The sequence below is a fragment of the Salmo salar genome, chromosome 04 (genome assembly GCF_965601325.2).
Source record: "Salmo salar chromosome 04, fSalSal1, whole genome shotgun sequence".
Taxonomy (NCBI): domain Eukaryota; kingdom Metazoa; phylum Chordata; class Actinopteri; order Salmoniformes; family Salmonidae; genus Salmo; species Salmo salar.
In genome coordinates this window covers 20,660,170-20,682,273 of record NC_138294.1, presented here as the reverse complement: position 1 = coordinate 20,682,273, position 22,104 = coordinate 20,660,170, and the positions used below count along the sequence as shown (strand labels likewise).

The 22,104-nt window shown below is 42.5% G+C and overlaps 2 protein-coding genes across 4 annotated transcripts in view; one reads left to right on the top strand and one right to left on the bottom strand.

Moving 5' to 3' along the window:
- Positions 1 to 14,698, bottom strand: part of LOC106610227 (rho GTPase-activating protein 10) — a 64,890-nt gene extending 50,192 nt beyond the window's left edge. Inside the window, exon 1 of the mRNA XM_014209443.3 lies at positions 14,041 to 14,698. Within this exon, the coding sequence (XP_014064918.1) occupies positions 14,041 to 14,194 (154 nt within the window). The 5' untranslated portion in view covers positions 14,195 to 14,698. The remainder of the gene's footprint in view (positions 1 to 14,040) is intronic.
- A 298-nt stretch (positions 14,699 to 14,996) lies between these two features.
- Positions 14,997 to 22,104, top strand: part of LOC106610222 (protein arginine N-methyltransferase 9) — a 17,196-nt gene continuing 10,088 nt past the window's right edge. For 2 of the 3 annotated variants that reach the window (XM_082974173.1, XM_045716585.2), the window contains exons 1-9: positions 15,271 to 15,555; positions 15,986 to 16,185; positions 16,763 to 16,911; positions 17,228 to 17,464; positions 17,937 to 18,104; positions 18,602 to 18,704; positions 19,421 to 19,530; positions 19,819 to 20,008; positions 20,298 to 20,481. In XM_082974173.1, the coding sequence (XP_082830299.1) occupies positions 15,988 to 16,185; positions 16,763 to 16,911; positions 17,228 to 17,464; positions 17,937 to 18,104; positions 18,602 to 18,704; positions 19,421 to 19,530; positions 19,819 to 20,008; positions 20,298 to 20,481 (1,339 nt within the window). In that variant the 5' untranslated portion in view covers positions 15,271 to 15,555; positions 15,986 to 15,987. Of the gene's footprint in view, positions 15,213 to 15,270; positions 15,556 to 15,985; positions 16,186 to 16,762; positions 16,912 to 17,227; positions 17,465 to 17,936; positions 18,105 to 18,601; positions 18,705 to 19,420; positions 19,531 to 19,818; positions 20,009 to 20,297; positions 20,482 to 22,104 lie in introns of those variants that run through there. The other variant, XM_045716586.2, reaches the window with a different exon arrangement.

Here is a 22,104-nt window from a genome sequence, read left to right as displayed (position 1 = left end):
ACCAAAACACCCGAACTTCCGCCAAAGGCCTAAAGAAAAGACATCTTGTTCCTGGACCTAGCCATGCTGCCTTTTAAAAGGCGAGGCGTTTCAGTAAAACTAGCAAACCATTTCAGTTAACTGGGAACTGTCGACTTCACGCCCCACCACTTGTCCATGTAAAAACCAGAGACCCTGCTAGGCTGTGTGAGTCATGATGCCACGACCTTGCATTAAGCTGATATCGTGAGCCAAGTTCTCCAACAGGAAAAACATGAAGGGGCCAAGCGATGTGACAAACACTTGTTGCCGTGTGTGTGTCTATTAAGCCGGGGCGAGGGGACAATGGAGTGCTACAGCTCTGGGAGTGTATTGCGTCACCACCTAGCCAGGGTTCTCTTTGGTTACATTAAAACATGGAGGAGCTCTCGTCTACAGTACAGCAGGACTGACCCATCAGCATCCAGGCTGGAGCGAAAGACAACTGAAGTACAAATGGTGGGACATTTTAAATGTTTGTTGCTGGCCTCGGTCCTGGTCAGATACAGCCTAGTCTAGAAGAGCAAAGCCCGGGTACTCTTTAAAGGCTGCGCTGTTCAAATCTAGGCGTAGTCGTCAAGAGGACACAGAAATGGCCCTACACTTTATAAGGACTAGACCCGACTCTACAAAGTGGAAGAGATAAGCTAGAGTAGAGCCTCTTTGAACCTAAGTGCTGTGGAATGTGACAAAGTGCTATGGATACATGTTTGTGTTCACAGAGCTGGGCAGTATACCGCATTTAACGATCTACCAGTATTGATGCACGGACCGTTTTGAGTTTTTACTTTACCTTCTATAAAACGGTGTTTGAATGCCAGTTCAGGTCCGGACACAAACACCCCATAAAGTCCCATAGTGAATTCAATGAAGCCATGACAAGCTACAAGCTAGGAGGACTAATATGCGTTTTGACGCATCCCTTGAAGGTTTCCTGGATTGCTAATGTGACTCACTCCATGCACAGCTGTTCTGAAGGAGGAGTGGCAAACATAAGCAGCCTAGTGAAACTGGGGAGGGTGGTGGCGGCAAAGCTGAAAAATAGCTCAGTGCATCTTAAGTGTTGAAGTGACCGCACATGAGACTATAGCAGGGCGGGTGAATCATTAATAAAATTTGCCTCACAGACAGATGTATTCATGATATTTTTCTCCGCAAAGCTGTATTTCCTGAGATGGTATTCCCAAGTAGGCTAGCGTTTGGATACTGTAATGGTTGGCCCACTGTGTAGCTGCAGCCTAATCAAATTACTGTACTTTCTAAACTCTACCAACTGAAAAATAACTATCCACTAGTCTAGTCCTTGTAGTAGGCAGAGTAAAGCCTAACTCCTTTACCCTTTTGGGAAGAAAGTATCAAAACAATAGCAACCAGAACAGTCAACAAACAAATCTTACTCCACTGATACAATAAAGTACCTGTTTGGATCAGAAGTTTCTGTAGAAGAGTCATTGACATTTAGTGGTATATTATCAACAAAGTGCACGCTGTGTTCATTGTGAGCACTTTGTTATGATTACTACAGAGGGGTATAATACAAACAGGATCAAGAAGTTAGCCAGCTTATCTGATGTGCCACTTAGGTCAGCCGTCATCAACAGGCAGAGCGAGAGAGTTGCTTGGCCCAGGGCCTCACGGGCCAATGAACTGTTTACGCGGCCATGCCTTTCCCAATCCTTCCTGTTCCACTCGCCCATCTTTCCAGTCAGAATCCACACTCCGCTCTACTCCGTTCCACTCACAGGCACAACCATTTTCCTCTCTGGAGGCCACCCTCATTCACCCTCCCTCTAGTTTGTTCAGTTGTATTTTTTTTTCCTCCAGTCAATCTTCCATGGTATTACCCTTCATGACAACAGCAGCATTAGCTCATTTCTACCCTCAGGGTTCTTTATCAAAACATGTCAAAAAATAATATATATTTTAAAAATAAATGTATTATACATTTTACAAACACACTAAAACACCCAAGTCATTCAGATATATAATATATATCTATATCTCTCATATATATATATACTGCTCAAAAAAAAAAAAGGGAACACTTAAACAACACATCCTAGATCTGAATGAAAGAAATAATCTTATTAAATACTTTTTTCTTTACATAGTTCAATGTGCTGACAACAAAATCACACAAAAATAATCAATGGAAATCCAATTTATCAACCCATGGAGGTCTGGATTTGGAGTCACACTCAAAATTAAAGTGGAAAACCACACTACAGGCTGATCCAACTTTGATGTAATGTCCTTAAAACAAGTCAAAATGAGGCTCAGTAGTGTGTGTGGCCTCCACGTGCCTGTATGACCTCCCTACAACACCTGGGCATGCTCCTGATGAGGTGGCGGATGGTCTCCTGAGGGATCTCCTCCCAGACCTGGACTAAAGCATCCGCCAACTCCTGGACAGTCTGTGGTGCAACGTGGCGTTGTTGGATGGAGCGAGACATGATGTCCCAGATGTGCTCAATTGGATTCAGGTCTGGGGAACGGGCGGGCCAGTCCATAGCATCAATGCCTTCCTCTTGCAGGAACTGCTGACACACTCCAGCCACATGAGGTCTAGCATTGTCTTGCATTAGGAGGAACCCAGTGCCAACCGCACCAGCATATGGTCTCACAAGGGGTCTGAGGATCTCATCTCGGTACCTAATGGCAGTCAGGCTACCTCTGGCGAGCACATGGAGGGCTGTGCGGCCCCCCCAAAGAAATGCCACCCCACACCATGACTGACCCACCGCCAAACCGGTCATGCTGGAGGATGTTGCAGGCAGCAGAACGTTCTCCACGGTGTCTCCAGACTCTGTCACATCTGTCATGTGCTCAGTGTGAACCTGCTTTCATCTGTGAAGAGCACAGGGCGCCAGTGGCGAATTTGCCAATCTTGGTGTTCTCTGGCAAATGCCAAACGTCCTGCACGGTGTTGGGCTGTAAGCACAACCCCCACCTGTGGACGTCGGGCCCTCATACCACCCTCATGGAGTCTGTTTCTGACCGTTTGAGCAGACACATGCACATTTGTGGCCTGCTGGAGGTCATTTTGCAGGGCTCTGCCAGTGCTTCTCCTGCTCCTCCTTGCACAAAGGCGGAGGTAGCGGTCCTGCTGCTGGGTTGTTGCCCTCCTACGGCCTCCTCCACGTCTCCTGATGTACTGGCCTGTCTCCTGGTAGCGCCTCCATGCTCTGGACACTACGCTGACAGACACCGCAAACCTTCTTGCCACAGCTCGCATTGATGTGCCATCCTCGATAAGCTGCACTATCTGAGCCACTTGTGTGGGTTGTAGACTCCGTCTCATGCTACCACTAGAGTGAAAGCACCGCCAGCATTCAAAAGTGACCAAAACATCAGCCAGGAAGCATAGGAACTGAGAAGTGGTCTGTGGTCCCCACCTGCAGAACCACTCCTTTATTGGGGGTGTCTTGCTAATTGCCTATAATTTCCACCTGTTGTCTATTCCATTTGCACAACATGTGAAATGTATTGTCAATCAGTGTTGCTTCCTAAGTGGACAGTTTGATTTCACAGAAGTGTGATTGACTTGGAGTTACATTGTGTTGTTTAAGTGTTCCCTTTATTTTTTTGAGCAGTATATATATATATATATATATATATATATATATATATATATATATATATATATATATATATATATATATATATATATATATATATATATATACTATATATATCAAATTTATTCTAAGAAATTCCAGGAGCTCCTTGGGAGTTACTTTTGTCTCCCAGCCCCTGTACTTCCAATAATAGACAACTACGACAGGATCTTAATCTGAGAACTCTAGCTTGCACTCTGACTGGTCAAACTAGTTGCATAGGCTGAGTGCAATTTCCCTGTCCTTGTGTCCACATTTCTAGACCTTGGCTTTTTCTTTTTTTTTTTTTTAAATGGGAGAGGCTTGAAGCGGATATGGCCCATCTGGTTTTACCTTGAAGTAACCTTCAGAGTCAGGCATTTGAAACACTGGTTTTAATCAATTCATAAAAAGGTACATGAGTTCAGAGCCACCCAAGGGAAGGAGGGTGGAGCCTTCAGCTAACTGAAACACCTGCACCATAAAAGGGACTCCTGAGTGTCATGACCATGATCAAACCCAGGTAATATACGCTGGTATCAGTTTCATAAAAGAACCTCGAGTTTTGTTTAGAATGGCACTAGATGGATGGAAAAAGATCCTCCTGCATGACCTCACGTCTGTGTTAATGCAATTTTAATGAAATATTGTGATGTGGCTCTTTGGCAGAATCAGTAATATGATTATAGGGGAGCGAGCCTGAGCAGCTTGCCAGACCGAATCATGTCCGTACACTCGCTCTGGCCTGCCTGCCAACACCCAGCAAAAGCTGAAAAACCTCTTGGCATGTTTATCTTTACAGGGAAAATGTGGGGGAAGGAAAAGACAAAACATCTTAATTTGTGAGTGGTCATCAGTTGACCAGAGGAAGTCAAGCTGTTGCCATGGTGGACTGAACATAGCCCGCCCGTCACGTCAGCACAAACTGATTGCCTGGTTTAGTTGCACATGACAGCTTGGTACTTCCTTTCTCAATGTCCTCATCTAAAAAATAAAATAAAAAAAGTGAGGAATATGAGGTAGGGCAGGGCCATATGGGCGTAAAAATCATATCTTGATCATTTCTAACTAATGGGCAATTCATGATATACACCATGTTAGGCCTGCCCAACCCTCTTCCTGGAGAGCTACCGTCCTGTGGGTTCAGTCCAACCCAAATTTAACACACCTGATTCTACTAAATAGCTGCTCAACAAGACCTTTACAAGCTGAATCAGATATGCTAAATTAGGGTTGGACTGAACCTACAGGACAGTAGATCTCCACGAAGAGGGTTGGGCAGCCCTGCACTAAGTGTACAAAACATTAGGAACACCTTCCTAATATTGAGTTGTACCCCCTTTTGCCCTTAGGACAGCCTCAAAATGCATTCCACAAGGATGCTTGCCCATGTTGACGCCAATGCTTCCCACAGTTGTCTCAAGTTGGCCAGATGTCCTTTGGGTGGTGGACCATTGACACACCCGGGAAACTATTGAGCATGAAAAACCCAGCAGCGTCGTAGTTCTTGACGCACTCAAACCGGTGCACCTGGCACCTACTACCATACCCCTTTCAAAGGCACTTAAATATTTTGGTCTTGCCCATTCACCCGCTGAATGGCACACATACACAAGCCATGTCTCAAGGCTTAAAAATCTTTATTTAAAACAGTTCTCCTCCCGTTCATTTACACTGATTGAAGTGGATTTAACAAGTGACGTCAATAAAGGGATCATAGCTTCACCTGGTCAGTCTCTTTTCCATGATATTTTCAAAGTTATGGGCGATTCACAATATATATTTTTTATGTTCTCTAAATAAGCTTTGTTGCACAATTAATGCCCAATGCACCGCATTTCAAACAGCCTGGGATAATCTATGCATTTAGGGTTTGTTAAATTATACCTAGGCTAAATATAAGCCCGCAACCCTAAGACCCACTAATAATTACATTATTTTATAAAAAATAGTTTAAAGTGCTTTTTGCAATAATCACTGCTCTGGTTTAAGTTTTATCTATGAAAATGTCCTTTGTTACTAAATTTACCAGAACCATGCACGACTTCTGGTAGCAGCCATTATAGAATATGAACACGTCTCAAACACTCTCAAGCATGAGCCCACCTGCTAGTGCAGGGGTAGGCAACCCTGTTCCTGGAGCGCCACGGGTACTGACAGATTTTGTTCCAACTAGGCACCACACCTGACCTGAGGAGGAAAAAGTACTCAATTGTCATAGTTGAGTAAAAGTACAAAGTAAAAGCTATACATCAAATGTATAGCTTTTGATGCACAACTTCCTTTATAACTTTATTTTTACAGCCAGGGGCACACTCCAACACAAATGCTTCCTTTGTAAATGATGTTTAAATGAGTCCACCAGATTAGAGGAAGTAAGGATGACCAGAGACGTTCTCTTGATAAGTGTGTGAATTGGACCTTTTTCCTGTCCTTCTAAGCATTCAAAATGTAACTAGTACTTGTGTGTCTGGGAAAATTTGTGTAAAAAGTGCATCACTCTCTTTAGGAATGTAGTCAAAAATATAAATAGTAAATACCCCAAAAACAACTTTAGTACTTAAAACAATTTTTACTTAAGTACTTTACACCACCTGACCAAATTGACCAGTTCAGTGATTGTCTAAATTCAACCCACCCATCTTCAGGGTTAGTTCAATCAAAAACATGAAGTGTCTGCAGCACTCCAGGACTAGGGTTGCCTACCCCTGTGCTAGTGAGTAGCCAGCTAATCTTTATATTTAAAGTCTTGCCAACTTGGATCTATTTGCTTGCTAACAAGGTATAACAGTAGAACTGTTATGAATACGCCCTCCTAACATAGCCTGTTCACTTTGTTTAGTGTGGCCTACCTGGATAAGAAGATGCTCATTTCTCTGAATGAGAACGAGTTTCCAATGCCTTATATAATGTGTATTTCTATGCTCACTGCACATCTAGAACACATAAGTCTGTCTAAAATGCTGCTAGCTGTACCGCAATGCTGCATGCAACAAACTGAGCATCATTTTCCAAAATCATGTTCATTGACAGTAGTGTCTGCTCTGTTCGACATTTTAGGAGTTGAGACATAAAAAGGGCATTGTTAAAGGTTAAGTTCTCCTCCTTTACAGTAAAATAATGTCTTGTGTTTCAGTTTCCATATGACTGATTATGTTGGACCAAATCTGAAATGCAAATAGAGTTGAAACTGCTTGTTGTCAGAGAAGAAGAATATACTCTCGTTGTTGTGTGGCAGGGGAGGTGCTTGGTGTCTGAGTGTGAGTGGGAAGGTGCACAGTGCACACAGCAGTGAAGGAGACGAGACCAAAAAGACAAACCCCATAAAAATTAAAACAAAACCTGGATTCTTGCCATACAGGCATTTGGAACATTGCACTAAAACATTAGATATATCACCCAGCCCTAATAGAAGATGCTATTATGAGAAATCAAGACAGTTTTAGTGGGTAATACTACTCACAAGACAAAGCTCCCATGGAGATTTCAGGATGTTCTTTGAAAAGCAGACATTCTCAATTATGACCAATGAGAGAGACTAAACCCTAACATAATGAAGGGTACATTTTTTTATTTTTTTTTAGTTACTGACATGTTGAGTTGGGGTTGGGTAACAGGGGGTACGGAGCGGGCAGACTTCCTATGGAGGAAACCACTCTTTGAACAGGAGCACATCCTTTGGCCTGTCCCTCCTCTAGTGGGTACTTCCATGTCACAGGCTAGCTCCTTGGCCAAAGGCCCTGTTTGCACATTTCCTTCCCCCCCCCAAAAAAAAATCTAAGACTTTCCGTTGCGGGACATCCCCTCAGGCGTAGGACTGAAAAGGGTGGCCCAGGGCCAAAACTGGACCAGAGTAACTTGGGATTTTGGAACTTGAGCAAGACCTAGGGAATTCCACTTGAAGATCCTACAGCAGTGACTGGCCCAAGAGAGCGCAACATTCCTCATCCCTAGTCCCTACCTTATTCAAACTTCAGCCTTCATCTAGCCTGGTTTCAGATCTGTTTGTGCTGTAAAGGCAACTCCTACAGATCTGGGACCAGGCTACAGTTCATCACTCAACACATGATATTTATACAGGCAGTGACACCAAATCTCTGGATGTTTACCGAAGATTAGCGTAATGCTGAATCTGCCATTTGACAAAATATATTTTAATGTTGCCATGAAGCCGATGGGAGGCTCACATGCCGTGAGGATTATATGCCATATTAGAGAGCCCGAGTCAATTCCTCCGGTCAACAACATGGTCTGATTTCAATGGTGATAAATTACAATCTCACTGAATCCCAGCCAAGCCTCTTTTCTTATCAACCACAAAAGCAAAGAGGCTAAAGGCAGATAAAACAAAGTCAAACAAGTACAGCCAATTGCTGAGACATTTTACTCTGATCTCAGACTGTAGGTAGGTTTCCACTGACCATGGTATATTCGACGAAAGCAATGTCGCCATTTTTTTTAAAACTAAAAACGGCAGATATGAGAACTTATTAATGCGCAATTTGCCTAAATGGGTAATGGAAACACTTCAACCACTGCATTCATTTGAAAATTGGTTCTCGCGAGAGAAAAAAAATAGTTAAGGTGTGATGTCATTACGTCCAGCTGTTTTAAATCGACATAAGATAGTTAAATGGAATCTCACCCTAGCAGACAATTGTCACATCTATTTTCTATGCAAACTTCCTAAATGTCAGCAACAAACAAAAAGTAAATGGAAACTGGACAAGTTAATGGAAACATAGCTAGTGTGGGACTACAGATGGGTTAGCTGACAACGTCATAAAAACGATGCACACGCTTCAATGGGGCAGAAGTTTGAGTTGTTGCGATTCTGGATGGCCAGATAGCAGTTTCTCGTCATTGTTGGTAGCTATTTGGTGAATTGTGACTCATTTCAGCTAGAGGTCGACCGATTAATCGGAGTGGCCGATTTCAAGTTTTCATAACAATCGGTATTTTTTGCCACCGATTTGCCGATTTAAAAAAAATAAACTTTTTACACCTTTATTTAACTAGGCAAGTCAGATTAAGAACACATTCTTATTTTCAATGACGGCCTAGGAACGGGGGTTAACGGCCTTGTTCAGGGGGGATTCGGGGATTCGTTTTTGTAAGCTTCTGGTTACTAGTCCAACGCTCTAACCACCTGCCTTACATTGCACTCCACGAGGAGCATGCATGGCAGGCTGACTACCTGTTATGCGAGGGCAGCAAGAAGCCAAGGTAAGTTGCTAGCTAGCATTAAACTTATCTTATAAAAAACGATCAATCTTAACATAATCACTAGTTAACTACACATGGTTGATGATATTACTAGTTTATCTAACGTGTCCTGCGTTGCCTGTTAATTTCTCGTCGAATCACAGCCTACTTCGACAAACGGGTGATGATCTAACAAGCGTATTTGTGAAAAAAGCACTGTCGTTGCGCCAATGTACCTAACCATAAACATCAATGCCTTTCTTTAAAATCAATACACAGTATATATTTTTAAACCTGCATATTTAGTTAATATTGCCTGCTAACATGAAATTGTGTCACTGCTCTTGCGTTCATTGCCTGGCTCGTTGTTAACTAATTTGCCCGAATTTTACGTAATTATGACATACCATTGAAGGTTGTGCAATGTAACAGGAATATTTAGACTTAGGGATGCCACCAGTTAGATAAAATACGGACCAGTTCCGTATTTCACTGAAATAAAAAAATGTTTTGTTTTCGAGATGATAGTTTCCGGATTCGACCATATGACCTAAGGCTCGTATTTCTGAGTGTTTATTATATTATAATTATGTCTATGATTTGATAGAGCAGTCTGACTAAGCGGTGGTAGGCACCAGCAGGCTCGTAAGCATTCATTCAAAGAGCACTTTTGTGTGTTTTGCCAGCAGCTCTTCGCAATGCATTGCGCTGTTTATGTCTTCAAGCCGGTCCACTCCCAAGATTAGGCTGGTGTAACCGATGTGAAATGGCTAGCTAGTTAGCAGGTGCGTGCTAATAGTGTTTCAAACGTCACTCGCTCTGAGACTTGGAGTAGTTGTTCCCCTTGCTCTGCATGGGTAATGCTGCTTCGAGGGTGGCTGTTGTCGATGTGTTCCTGGTTCGAGCCCAGGTAGGAGCGAGGAGCGGGACGAAGCTATACTGTTACACTGGCAATACTAAAGTGCCTATAAGAACATCCAATAGTCAAAGGTATATGAAATACAAATCGTATAGAGAGAAATAGTCCTATAATAACTACAACCTAAAACTTCTTATCTGGGAATATTGAAGACTCATGTTAAAAGGAACCACCAGCTTTCATATGTTCCCATGTTCTGAGCAAGGCACTTAAACGTTAGCTTTCTTACATGGCACATATTGCACTTTTACGTTCTTCTCCAACACTTTGTTTTTGCATTATTTAAACCAAATTGAACATGTTTCATTATTTATTTGAGGCTAAATTGATTTTATTTATGTATTATATTAAGTTAAAATAAGTGTTCATTCAGTATTGTTGTAATTGTCATTATTACAAAAAAATATATATATTTTTTAAATCATCTGATTAATCGGTATCGGCTTTTTTTGGTCCTCCAATAATAGGTAGCGGTATTGAAAAATCAGAATCGGTCGACCTCTAATTTCAGCTAGTTATGTCTATTCTTGATGATTTGACACATTATGTCAATGCTAACATGGCAACAATAAAAATCCTAGCTAGCCAACCAACAACTGCAATGTATTTGAGACAAATACATTTGCTCAAGGAGCACTTATCTTTTCAATAAACATTGAAGACGAAATATAGTTTACATGTTATCAACAATCTAAGCCAACACCCTCTGTTTTGCCCCATAGTTGCGCACGCGTCGATTGTTGCTGCTAAACAGCCAATTCACTGCAGTCTGTCTCACGAGACCTAGCAGCTGTCAGTCGATGCTCTGCTGTGTCTTAAACAGTTGTTCTAAGTCAGTGTAATGAGAACTTGTCGTTGGCTCATGGCTGTGACTTCACGCAGAGAAGTGAGTGCACAAAGCTGACACTGTATATACTGGAGCAGCTTAGAAGTGTAAGAGACTAGTAAAGACACCACATGCCACTTTACGTGGGCCCAGACTGCCGATCCCATTTATTTATCGCTTAATAAGGACATAAAACCAGGTACACACTGATACCTAAAATAAAACGCTGTACTTGATCTCAGACAAAGATGATCTTGACCTTCTGTTCAACCCACTTTGTATCAATTACAATCATGTGTCTAGCTAACTCACTAGGCTAAGGCTATAGTGTAGAGCAGCCATATACAGTAAGCACATTAGGAAGTAGGCTAGGGCTACAAGTCAAAGGTGATGCACAGCCAACTGCCTGCCACATGAGTTTTTTTTTTATAAATCGTTTGTCCTTTAAAAGACACCCTTATCCTGGTTGAATTATAGGAGCAATTAGGGTTAAACTCCTTGCTCAATGGGACATCTACAGATGTTTCACGTAGTCAGCTCGGGGATTCAAGCCAGCAACCTTTTGGTTACTGGCCCAACACTCTTAACCTCTAGGCTACCTGCTGCTGTTTTGCTCTGCCTCTTGGCAGTTGAGTAATGTCATGATTTGGTAGACATCTACAACACTAATAACCTAGCCTATTTCTGTTCATTTCCATGAAATAAAAAACAGTAGCCTATTCACTGATTTGACATTCTAAAGGGGTTGTCACGCGCTGAAGACGTGGATGTCGATTTAAGGCAGCCCCCCGCACATCTCTGATTCAGAGGGGTTGGGTTAAATGCAGAAGACACATTTCAGTTGAAGGCATTCAGTTATACAACTAACTAGGTATCCCCCTTTCATCAAGTAGGATATTAAATCTGCTCTGCTTGTGGTCTTTGGTCTCAACAAATGTCTTCCAAAGACAGCCTGTTACTAGGGGCCTACTCAGAATCCAGACATTAAAACAGATTTCAACAATACTCAAAAATGTATTGAACTTAGTAGGAAATCAACTAAATGTATTTAACATGTATTAATTTGCCCAAGTTAATCATAAGTCATGAACAAACTAAATCAGTGATTTGTATTTTGCACGTGTATGCCTACAGTACACTGTAGCCATTGGCAATGAGGCTAATGATAACTGTCTTCTGGTAGAGATGGAAAGACTCAAACCTTTTCAATGAAATGTTAACTGAAGCCTAGCCTATGCCTTTCTGGCAGAATGATATGATTATTTGCATCAATCCAGTGGACATTTGTTTAGCAGATTCTGAAATAACTTAAGGGCTACAGAAACATCGATAAAAAAACATTCTCTGGCTGGTGCTCACCTGCAATACAAGGTGACTTTACCAAAAATAATACATTTCTTATTTTTTCACAGATCTCAAAAGTAGTCTCTTGGTGTGGTTTAAGCATTGTTGAGGACTTACATCAAATTGTTTTTCCAATAAAAATGTATATTTACTTAAGTGTTATCTTAGAGCGAAAACTGGGAAAGTGGAAACCTGGAGAAACAAAACAGAAATATAAGACAGATTTTATAGCCCGATGTTACCAGCAAAAGATAGGCTCACTTCATCACAATGCCTGCTATACACACATCCACTGAGCACCCCTGCAGAGAGCCAGCCTAGCAGGGTGATGCTCCATGTGGAGGCAGAGGGTGTGTGCTGCCTGCATTATGAAATAAGCTCACCTTTCTATTCTAGAACCTTCAATTCTTTGGAATAACAATAGACCTAGGGTACATCAAATATGTTATTGTTACAGTTATGAAGTGCAGCAGCAGGGCTCTCAGATGTCATCCCTACTGCCTAAACAGACAAGTCAATGTTCATTTCCTTACAGTGGGAGTGTGGCCTACAGCAAATTAACCTCGGAAAAACTATTTTTAGTCCACTGCACTGAAGGTTAAGAGGTTGACCTGAGCTATTCTGGGCTGCATCACCGATTGTAGTGAACCGATAAACTCTTAACAAGCTCATCACTGGCTTCTAATGAGACCTGTAGAGTACCAGTTGCACTAGGAAGGGACAATCAATTGTCAAAGCAAGCAAGCAATCTCTTCTGGCCTGAACAACTAATTGTGTGGGCTACCTACAGCTACACTACTCTGCATTGTATTAAAGCTCACATGCAGTGTGAATAACAGAGGTGGTTCTATTCCAAACAGTCCGTCTGAGGCTGCCCCAGAGAGTTCCACTGCACATGTTGGTCCCTGATAACTCCCAAAATGGCCTGCAAAACAGAGAGGACCGTCTGTGAAAGTCACGTTACTCTTTATTTTTAGAAATATTCTGTCTCTTCACTGGCTTTTCCAAATGGAACACTCTCTCTTTGCACCTAGAAAAGGAGAGATGAAAGTACCAGTATTTTGAGTGTAATGAAAAACACATTGGCACGCCTTGCTAGAAATCCTTGACTTATGAATGACAAGGAAACCTCAGAGGCTTGCAGTGGGCTAAAAGCAGTACGCTTCTACAGCACTGCAACAATTGCACTCTAAAGCAATATAGTTAATTTAGTCACTGATGTTAGCTGATTAAGTTAACCGGTTTGCCTGACAGATATCAGTGGTGTCTTCAGGGCTTTGTTCCAGCAATGAACAGGCAGCTGATTGCCTCAACTAACCTGTACGTTGACTGTACCGGTACCACCTGTATATAGCCTCGTTATTTAATTTTTTACTCAAGTTTATTTTATAAATATTTTAACTATATTTCTTGAACTGCATTGTTGGTTAAGGGCTTGTAAATAAGCATTTTACGGTAAGGTCTACACCTGTTGCATTCCGTGCATGTGACAAATAACACTTCATAATACCAGAGTTTACAAGGCACCTGACCAATTTGACAGACCTAACCCACTGGGCTAGAGTGCATGGAGATTATGATATTTGCCCAGGTGAAGGTGTGCTCACAAATCAATCCACGATGACTGACTTATGTTTCAACCTTGTCACACCCATAAGTGACTTGGATAGGTTATAGCCTCTAAATTCTTAAGGAAAACCCTTTTCATTTTTGCAAAGTACTCCACATGAATCGTGTTCTGGCCTCTAAACAATGGGTGAATGTTAACATCTGGGGATTTTGCAAGTTCATGCACACCAAATTGGGTTGACAACAGACCTCACCTGTCAGCAATGTGTTCCAGTTTAATGAATAATGAAGGTATTGTTTCCAGAACTAACTACTGGTCCATGTACAAAACTTTTAACACAGCTGTTTAGAGAAACAAACTTTTGGCAGCTATAAACAAAGTTTAGGATACAGCTGATTGCAAGCAAAGAGTGAGCCCTAACGTTATAACCTTAACCATATAGCTTGCACAGTCCAATAGGCAAACGTGAAACTGCATAGGGAGAGACCTGTCAACTAGCCAGATAGTCAGCAACTCAATTTAACCATTCCAGGGCAATAAACTCAACTGCATAGAAACTCACGTTTTGTGGCATTGATGAGATTCTTTCCATCCTTGTAGAGTTCCTTGATAAATCTGTTGGTTTTGTCCAACTCTGCCTCGTGTGCCTTTATTTTCTCCCTGAAAATGGGACTGTCCAGGTAGCATTCGCTAAACTCCAACGGGTGTAACCCCATGTCTTTAACGTTAGCTAGGTCAGCTAGCTAGCATAAGAAGCTGTAAAACTGCTTTATAAAAACCAAGCGCTAACGAGTTAGCCACCACCAACAAGTTGCTTGGTGTCAAGCGGAAAAAAAAGTATATTTAACGAACTAAAAACTAATTTTTAGGGTGAGAAACTAGCTTGTGCTGTCCTCTAACTCGTAAGCTAGCAAACGTTAACTACGTTTTGCTAGCTAGTGTTCCCAAATCATAATCTTGCTAACTACTAGTTGCTAACTACAACTATTTCAAGAAGTAACTTGGCTAGCATGTTACTAGTAGTTGAAAAGGAGCATGACATTCCTAAATGAGCAACTATTTTGTTAGAGCTTGTTCAAGAGTAACAGCAAACCATTATATAGGTCGGAAAAACTCAGTATATACTTGTGTCAATCCAAGTTGTAGTCCACGTCGTCCAATATAGACATTCAATTGACAGTAGAAAGGAGAAACTCCTATTTGACAAGTAGGCGTTGAGCTCAAGCTCTCCTCCCCTGACCCGGGATAGGCCGTTAATCCAATTGGCTTCCACCCACCTTCTGATTAATTCATACATTTGCCAACAATGTAAAACATTTACATTCTCTACAAAATACATACTTATAATACATCTAGCCGGTGACCGTTTTTTATTATAATATTTCAGACGCTCCAATTTGATTTTCTTCACTCAGAACATTCACAACTTTACACAATGGAATCATCGAAGATATCTTTGTTCCTACCCGTACTTATTTACTCAACGGACATGTGCCGCAGTTCTTATTATACCTAAGACAGTACAGTATAAAGATAGGCAGAAACTGCTACACCAATAGAAATCCCCGATCACGCTTTGTAGGCTAGCTAAACTCATGAGTAGAACGTGTCATCGGGTACAACGGTCTTTCGTGCCAAACTGCGCACGTTCAGGCCGTCAAATCAAAGGGACTCCTTCGATATAAAGTTGTTTTTGACAAAAATGAAGACGTGTCAGTTTGTCACGTTCACGAGGTTAGAGTAAACATGTTCAACTACTTGCGACACTGTCTTCCATCTAGGTTGTGCCTTTCGATTTCGAGAAGATTAACAGCTAAGGAATAATTTTTTACTTCTCTTATTGATTTCTCAAAACCCAAACCGCGGCCTGGTCTGTTGGTCTGCTTCGCAAGCGTTCCCGGAAGTCTGGGGATGTTGCGTCTCTGGGTTTAGAAACTCTTATTATACTTCACTGTCAGTGGTCTTCAGCCAGCGGTGCTATCAGATGTTGCTAGCTTTACATTTTATACTGTTAATGTCATCATCGTTTATAGCGTTACTGTTGTATTTAAATGCATGATTGTGTGATACATATATAGTAAGTCATCAACATCACTGAAAATGAAGGTTTACACAATCTGCTGGCTATAGTTAGCTAGTTAACATACATTAGTAGCTAAGTTAGCGTCTAGTATTGAAAATAATACTCAGTAGTTAGCTAGTGATATTGCATGATGAACACAACATTGCTAGTTAGCTACACTCTTGTATCATTTGATGTGGCTAGTATGTGTGGCATTTTGCACCGATAGTCTAGACTTGTATAATTATAACGTTAGCTTGCTAGCTCGTGTATTGCAACATATCTGCTGCACACAACCACAGCAACACAACACCTATTGATAATGACATTGTAGCTAGTTATGTAATTATCAAACTAAACTGCTCATCAGTGTGATGAATGTTGTGTGGCTATGTGTTTCTGTGTGTTCCTAACATATGTGGTCTCCTAACTCCCTGTGTGATAGGAATGCCCAACACCAGCACCAGGCCTAAGCGTGGCAGACGGAACCGTCGGGTGCCCAGGGAGGACCCTGCCAGGAATGAGCTGGTGTCCAGGTCACTGGAGAGTGCCCAACAGTGTCTGTTCAACCAAGACTATGGGACCGCCTTTGTCCACTACCTTCTCGTCCTCAACCTGGCTCCTGTGCTGAAGGACTTTGCCAGTGTGGGTAGCAAAGGAAACCCTGTAGGCCAGGGCTCTTCAACCCTGTTCCTGGAGTGCTACCCTCCTGTAGGTTGTAACTAACCTGATTAAATTTATCAACCAGCTAATTATTAGAATCAGGTGCCCTCTCCAGGAACAGGGTTGGAGAGCCCTGCTGTAGGCTATACACCATTCAGCCTGTCTGACAATTGACATTCCCTTTGAACTTTCAGAATTTCTTTATTAGATTTGTATTTGTTTTCACATACACCAGATAGGTGCAGTGAAATGTGTTATTTTACAGGGTCAGCCATAGTAGTATGGCGCCACCTTTAGCAAATTAGGGTTAAGTGCCTTGCTCAATGGCACATCAGATTTTCTAACCTTGTTGGCTTGGGTATTCAAACCAACGATTCTTCGGTTACTGGCCCAACGCTCTAACCGGGATGGGCTACCTTTCGATTTGAAGTTGAAGTGTGTATTCTCTCTGCACGTTATAATATGATTGTTTACCACTGAAGGACAAAGACAAGTGATGTAATTTGTAGATTAGTCCAATACATCGCCAATAAAGTTTTTATAATGTGTGTGTTTTCAGGAGTCCTTTAGGTTCACTCTATTCAAATGGGCAGATGAGCTCGACTCTCTGGGGCGCATCCAGGACCTGTTTGACTGCTACGAACAGGCTCTGGAGCTCTTCCCTACTGATGAGGTCATCATCAACAGCATGGGCGAACACCTGTTCAGGTAGCCCTCACTCAACAGTCTGACCGGTGTCTTGTCTGTAGGCTTGGGAACTGGGAAGACTTTACTAGTCAGGCTTACTAGGTTGACTTTACTAATCAGAGTTATGGTGGGGCAATATTGAACCTTAGGTTGTGCTCAATACCGGATCAAGACTATAGTTATCTTTTCTTTCATGTCTTGCCAATGAATTGTTTGTTTGCATGCAGTGGTGTAAAGTGATTGAACTAGCCAGACAGCGCTGTGTCCTAGTAAATGTGTCACAGTATTCTTAGATTGCTCACAATTGTTCCATTCCAATCTTCCATGCACGCTCCAGAATGGGATTCAGGGATGAGGCCGCTGGTCATTTCCACAAGGCCCTGAAGCTGAAGCCGGACTACCCTGAGGCCAAGGAGAATTTCTACCGCGTGGCCAACTGGCTGGTGGAGCGCTGGCACTTCCTGATGCTCAACGATCGCAGGAGGAACCACAAGTACCAGCAGGCCATCCAGAAGGCTGTTGAGGGAGGCTGCAACACTGTGTTAGATATAGGCACAGGGACCGGTATCCTTGGGTGAGATTTCTTTCTGCCTATTATAGTTAAAGGGATAGTTCATCAAATGAAAAAATGACATATTGCTTTCCTTAACCTGCAAGAGGTTTTTGGACATTTGTGCCGCAAATGCTAAAAGGGTAGCATTTGGAAATAGTGCCAGCCACTGCCAGGAAAACTAAACCAAAGCATGGATTGCTGTCATACCTTGTACATTCCTTACAGGGTAAGGAAACCAATGTCATTTTGTAATTTGGGTGAGCTATCCTTTTAGGTGCATCTTTTGTTTTATTACAGTGGCTATGCTGTATGAAGAATTAGGTTCAAGTTATACAATCTTAATGGTTAGTATCTGTCCCAGAGAAGTCTACACAGCTCTGGGATTGACTACATTTGTGTTAAAAACACTAATTGTCATGGCTGTGGTCTGTCCATTTCTATTCGTTTGTTACTGCTTGTAATCCTTGTTCCTCTCCGGTCTCTCTATGGACAGAATGTGTGCTAAGAAGGCAGGGGCGTCTGAGGTGTCCGCCTGTGAGCTGTCCAAGACCATGTACGAACTGGCCTGTGAGGTGGTCACCGCTAACGGAATGAACGGACGCATCAAGATCCTCCATATGAAGTCGCTGGAGATGGAAGTGCCTAAAGACATCCCTAAGAGGTGACCTTTCACCTTCCCTCTTACTCTGACATCTGTATGGGCCAGTTTCCTGGACATAGATTAAGCCTAGTCCTGGACTAAAAAGACATGGAGACTCTCCATTGAGCATGGGCATCAGTCCAAGACTTAATTTAACCCCGTACAATGTCAAGACAGCAGAGTCGCTGCCCATCTTCCAAAAACGTCTTTAAAGCCCTACCTCTTTTTAAAGAGTATCTTGAATAAATTCCATGTCCTCTCCCAAAATAGAACTGACTATGCTGATAACTACTAGAACTGACTATGCTGATAACTACTTTGTTGAGGGAAAATGTACTTGCTACGATTGTGATGTGTTGTCTCACCTAGCTTACTTTAAGATGAATGCACTAATGTAAGTCGCTCTGGATAAGAGCTTCTGCTAAATGACTAAAATGTCAAATGTAGCCTGGAAACTGTCCCTATGCGTCCTCCTCTAATGTGTATGTACCGTTTGTGTGATGTGTTTTCTGTGGTAGGGTATCGCTGGTTGTCACCGAGACTGTGGATGCCGGCCTATTTGGTGAAGGTATTATAGAAAGCCTTATACACGCCTGGAATCATCTGCTTTTGCCTCCACAGGTAATTAACTAGCATAGGCAGCCATTTTGAGGATTCATTTTGTGTTCATACTGAGTTCCAACACTGTAGTGAATACAAGCCACCATTTAGTGCAAGTCTGAAAGCATTACCATGATTAGTAAGTAACATGAATTGGTTTTAGTATTGATTATTTATTTCCCAACACTTTCTCATAACATTTTCAGTTTCATTACCACCATGGATTTAGATGCCAGTCATGTTCATGTTTTTCATTCATTTAACAGGATTGTCTGTCTCTCAATTCAAGACAAGTGATCGCAAAGTAATCTTCAGAAGAGGCTTTACCTATATTTTTGTATCACAATTGTAAAACATGATTATGGAGCATCAATCCTCTTATATTAAATGTCCTTTATCCAGCCAAATCCTTTGTTTATTGGCAAAGAGATTAATCCAAAATCATTTTTAAGGTTACAGTAGGAGGCTACAGTACCAATCAACCACCTTCCTCAATATCATAATGCTGCAGCCAATATAAGTCAACAGTGCCATCTATGGTCTCAATGCAATAATACATTTGAGGTAAAATATATTTTTTAAAAGGGTTGATGAAAATTATAAATACAGGCAAGTGCATTTAGTAAACATATATTATAAATTGCAAAAACTACCAAAATCCTATTATAGCAAAGTTAATGGCATGAGGCCTGATGTATGAAGACGTGAAGGCTCACTTTCTGCTCCTGCTACTGCAGAGCACCCAGGACCCATCCAGGCCTCCCTCCCAAACAGGCCGGGTCATCCCTGCCGGAGCCACTGTGTTTGGGATGGCTGTCCAGTGCCTGGAGATCCGCCGCCATCACAGGTGACCTGTCCCTCTGTTGTTAATAAAGGCTAACTTACGTCAGTCAGACGTTGTTCTTCAATGATGGATTTAGTGGTATCATTTATTTAGCATGTTTCAATGCCTGAGCATCAACAAGTTCAACATGTTATTCACCTTCCGTGTCCTTATCTGTTGGAATATGTCATTGTCGACATGGAACAACAGCTGAAGGCCATATGTCCCTGGAGGTAGTGTGTGTGTGTGTGTAAACAGACACCGGTGTTAATATTCATGTCATACCATCTATTTATAACCATGTGCCTGCAGGCTGTGTGTGTCTGAGGTGGGAGGCCTGGCCACGGCTGCAGCCGGAGAGCTCCACAGCCCAGTAAGCTGCAGCTCAGAGGATGACTCCACAGAGCCCTACACCACAGAGAGACTGAGCAGACTGCCTGGAGGCTACACGCCCCTCACTGAACCCTTCAATGCCCTGGACATAGACTTCAACAACGTGCAGGTCAGCGGCAGTAGAGCGTCTTTATGTGTACATAGATAACGTATAAACCAGAATTACATCTCCATGGGGAACTGTTAGTTATGATCAACAACTACGACGTACAGCCTCACAGTGGCATTGCTGTGTGTAGATTCTGTATATTGATAACGAAACAATATCTTGTATGTCAAAAGCCTCATACTCTCTCAAGCTTTTCAAAATCGAACAAGCTAGTTTGCGTGATATTTGGCTATAGGTTCCAAGAATACAAGAGCAGTGATTGTATTATGCTATGCTAACTGTACCCCAGGAGCTGGAGGGTCTGTGCTCCAGGGAGGTGCGCCGGGTGCGTCTACCTGTAACTGGGGAGGGTCTGCTGGACGCCCTGGCCGTGTGGTTCCAGCTCCACCTGGACCAGGAGAGTAGCCTGTCCACCGGCCCTAAGGAGGACACCTGCTGGGAGCAGGCCATCTACCCCGTTCAGACACCACACAGTAGGATCACTTATATAAGACGTGTATGTACACTGAGTGTACAAAACATTAGGAACACCTTCCCTTTTGCCCTCGGGACAGCCTCAATTCGTCGGGGCATGGACTCTGTAAGATGTCGAAAGTGTTCCACAGGGATCCCATGTTGACTCCAATGCTTCCCACAGTTGTCAAGTTGGCTGGATGTCCTTTTGGTGGTGGACCATTCTTGATACACAGGAAACTGTTGAGAGTGAAAAACCCATCAGTGTTGCAGTTCTTGACACACTCAAACCGGTGCTCCTGGTACCTACTACCATACCCCTTTGAAAGGAACTTAAATATTTTGTCTTGCCCTTTCACCCTCTGAATGGCACACATATGCAATCCATGTCTCAAAGCTTAAATATCCTCCTCTTCATCTACACTGATTGAAGTGGATTTAACAAGTGACATCAATAAGGGATCATAGCTTTCACCTGGATTCACCTGGTCAGTCTGTGTCCCTCAAACTCAACTCTGGACCTTGAAGCCAGTTCCACTGCTTTTTTTCATTGTTCTCCTCTAATCAGACGGATTTAGACCTGGGACACCAGGCGCGTGCAATGAATTATCAGGTAGAACAGAAAACCAGCAGGCTCTAAGAGTTGAGTACCCCTGGTCTATTTGATGGAAAGAGCAGGTGTTCATAATGTTTTGTACACTCAGTGCCTATACACTCGCAGTGAGGTAGTATATTTAGACAACTGCACACTACTCCTCTGTAGGAGTATGATGTAGTGTTGCAGTGCGTAGGGAGCACTGCGTAGGGAGCAGTGTGTATAAACATCTCTACATAGAGCCCTTCTAATCATACAGTAGAGATGCACAGTATGCACTGTAGAGACTGATCAAGTTCTACACAGATTCTCCTGACATACACTCAGAACAACTATTGCAGTAATAAATTACACCTATATTACATACTGTACACAATATATACAAATGGTGTTCTTCCATATTCCGCTGTGATATTTGTCCCCTTCTGATGTTTGCAATACAATTCCCCATTCCGTCAAACGGGGGCAGTAGGCTACATATAGAAGAAACCTATTCCATTGAAGACAGTAGGCAATGACCTGAAGTCAACTTACACTGTAACCTCAAGGCTGTTATTGGTTGTCTTTGGTTTGCCTAGCTGGATTCCACAACCATGAACATTCAAATGGACTGAATGAATTCTACGCAAATAGGCTTGACCTTTGTCTGCAAACAATTCTGTACTCCTTTATCCTGTCAGGCTATTGTGCTCCTTCCAGACGTAGAACAACAAAGTGAAGTTGTGGCGTTGTCATTGAGATGCACCATCATTCAGCTGCCGAGCTCAGTGTTTCTGTACAGCAGTGTTGCTAATTGACAGGGGCAGCGTCCAGGGACCCGCCAGACACCATCCCCACCATTTTTCCCGGTGATCATCGACATCCGTTTCCCGGCTGCCGTGGCGAGCCAGACGGGTGCACCGGGATCGCCTGTGACACTCTTTAGTGTTCATGAATCTCTTATAGGCTCTACATATGTATTTTCCCCAAACGCCCCCTGACAACGACAGGCCACACGCTGACGCGATGACAGAAAGAGATGTTATTCCTACAGGAATCTCTCTCTGTC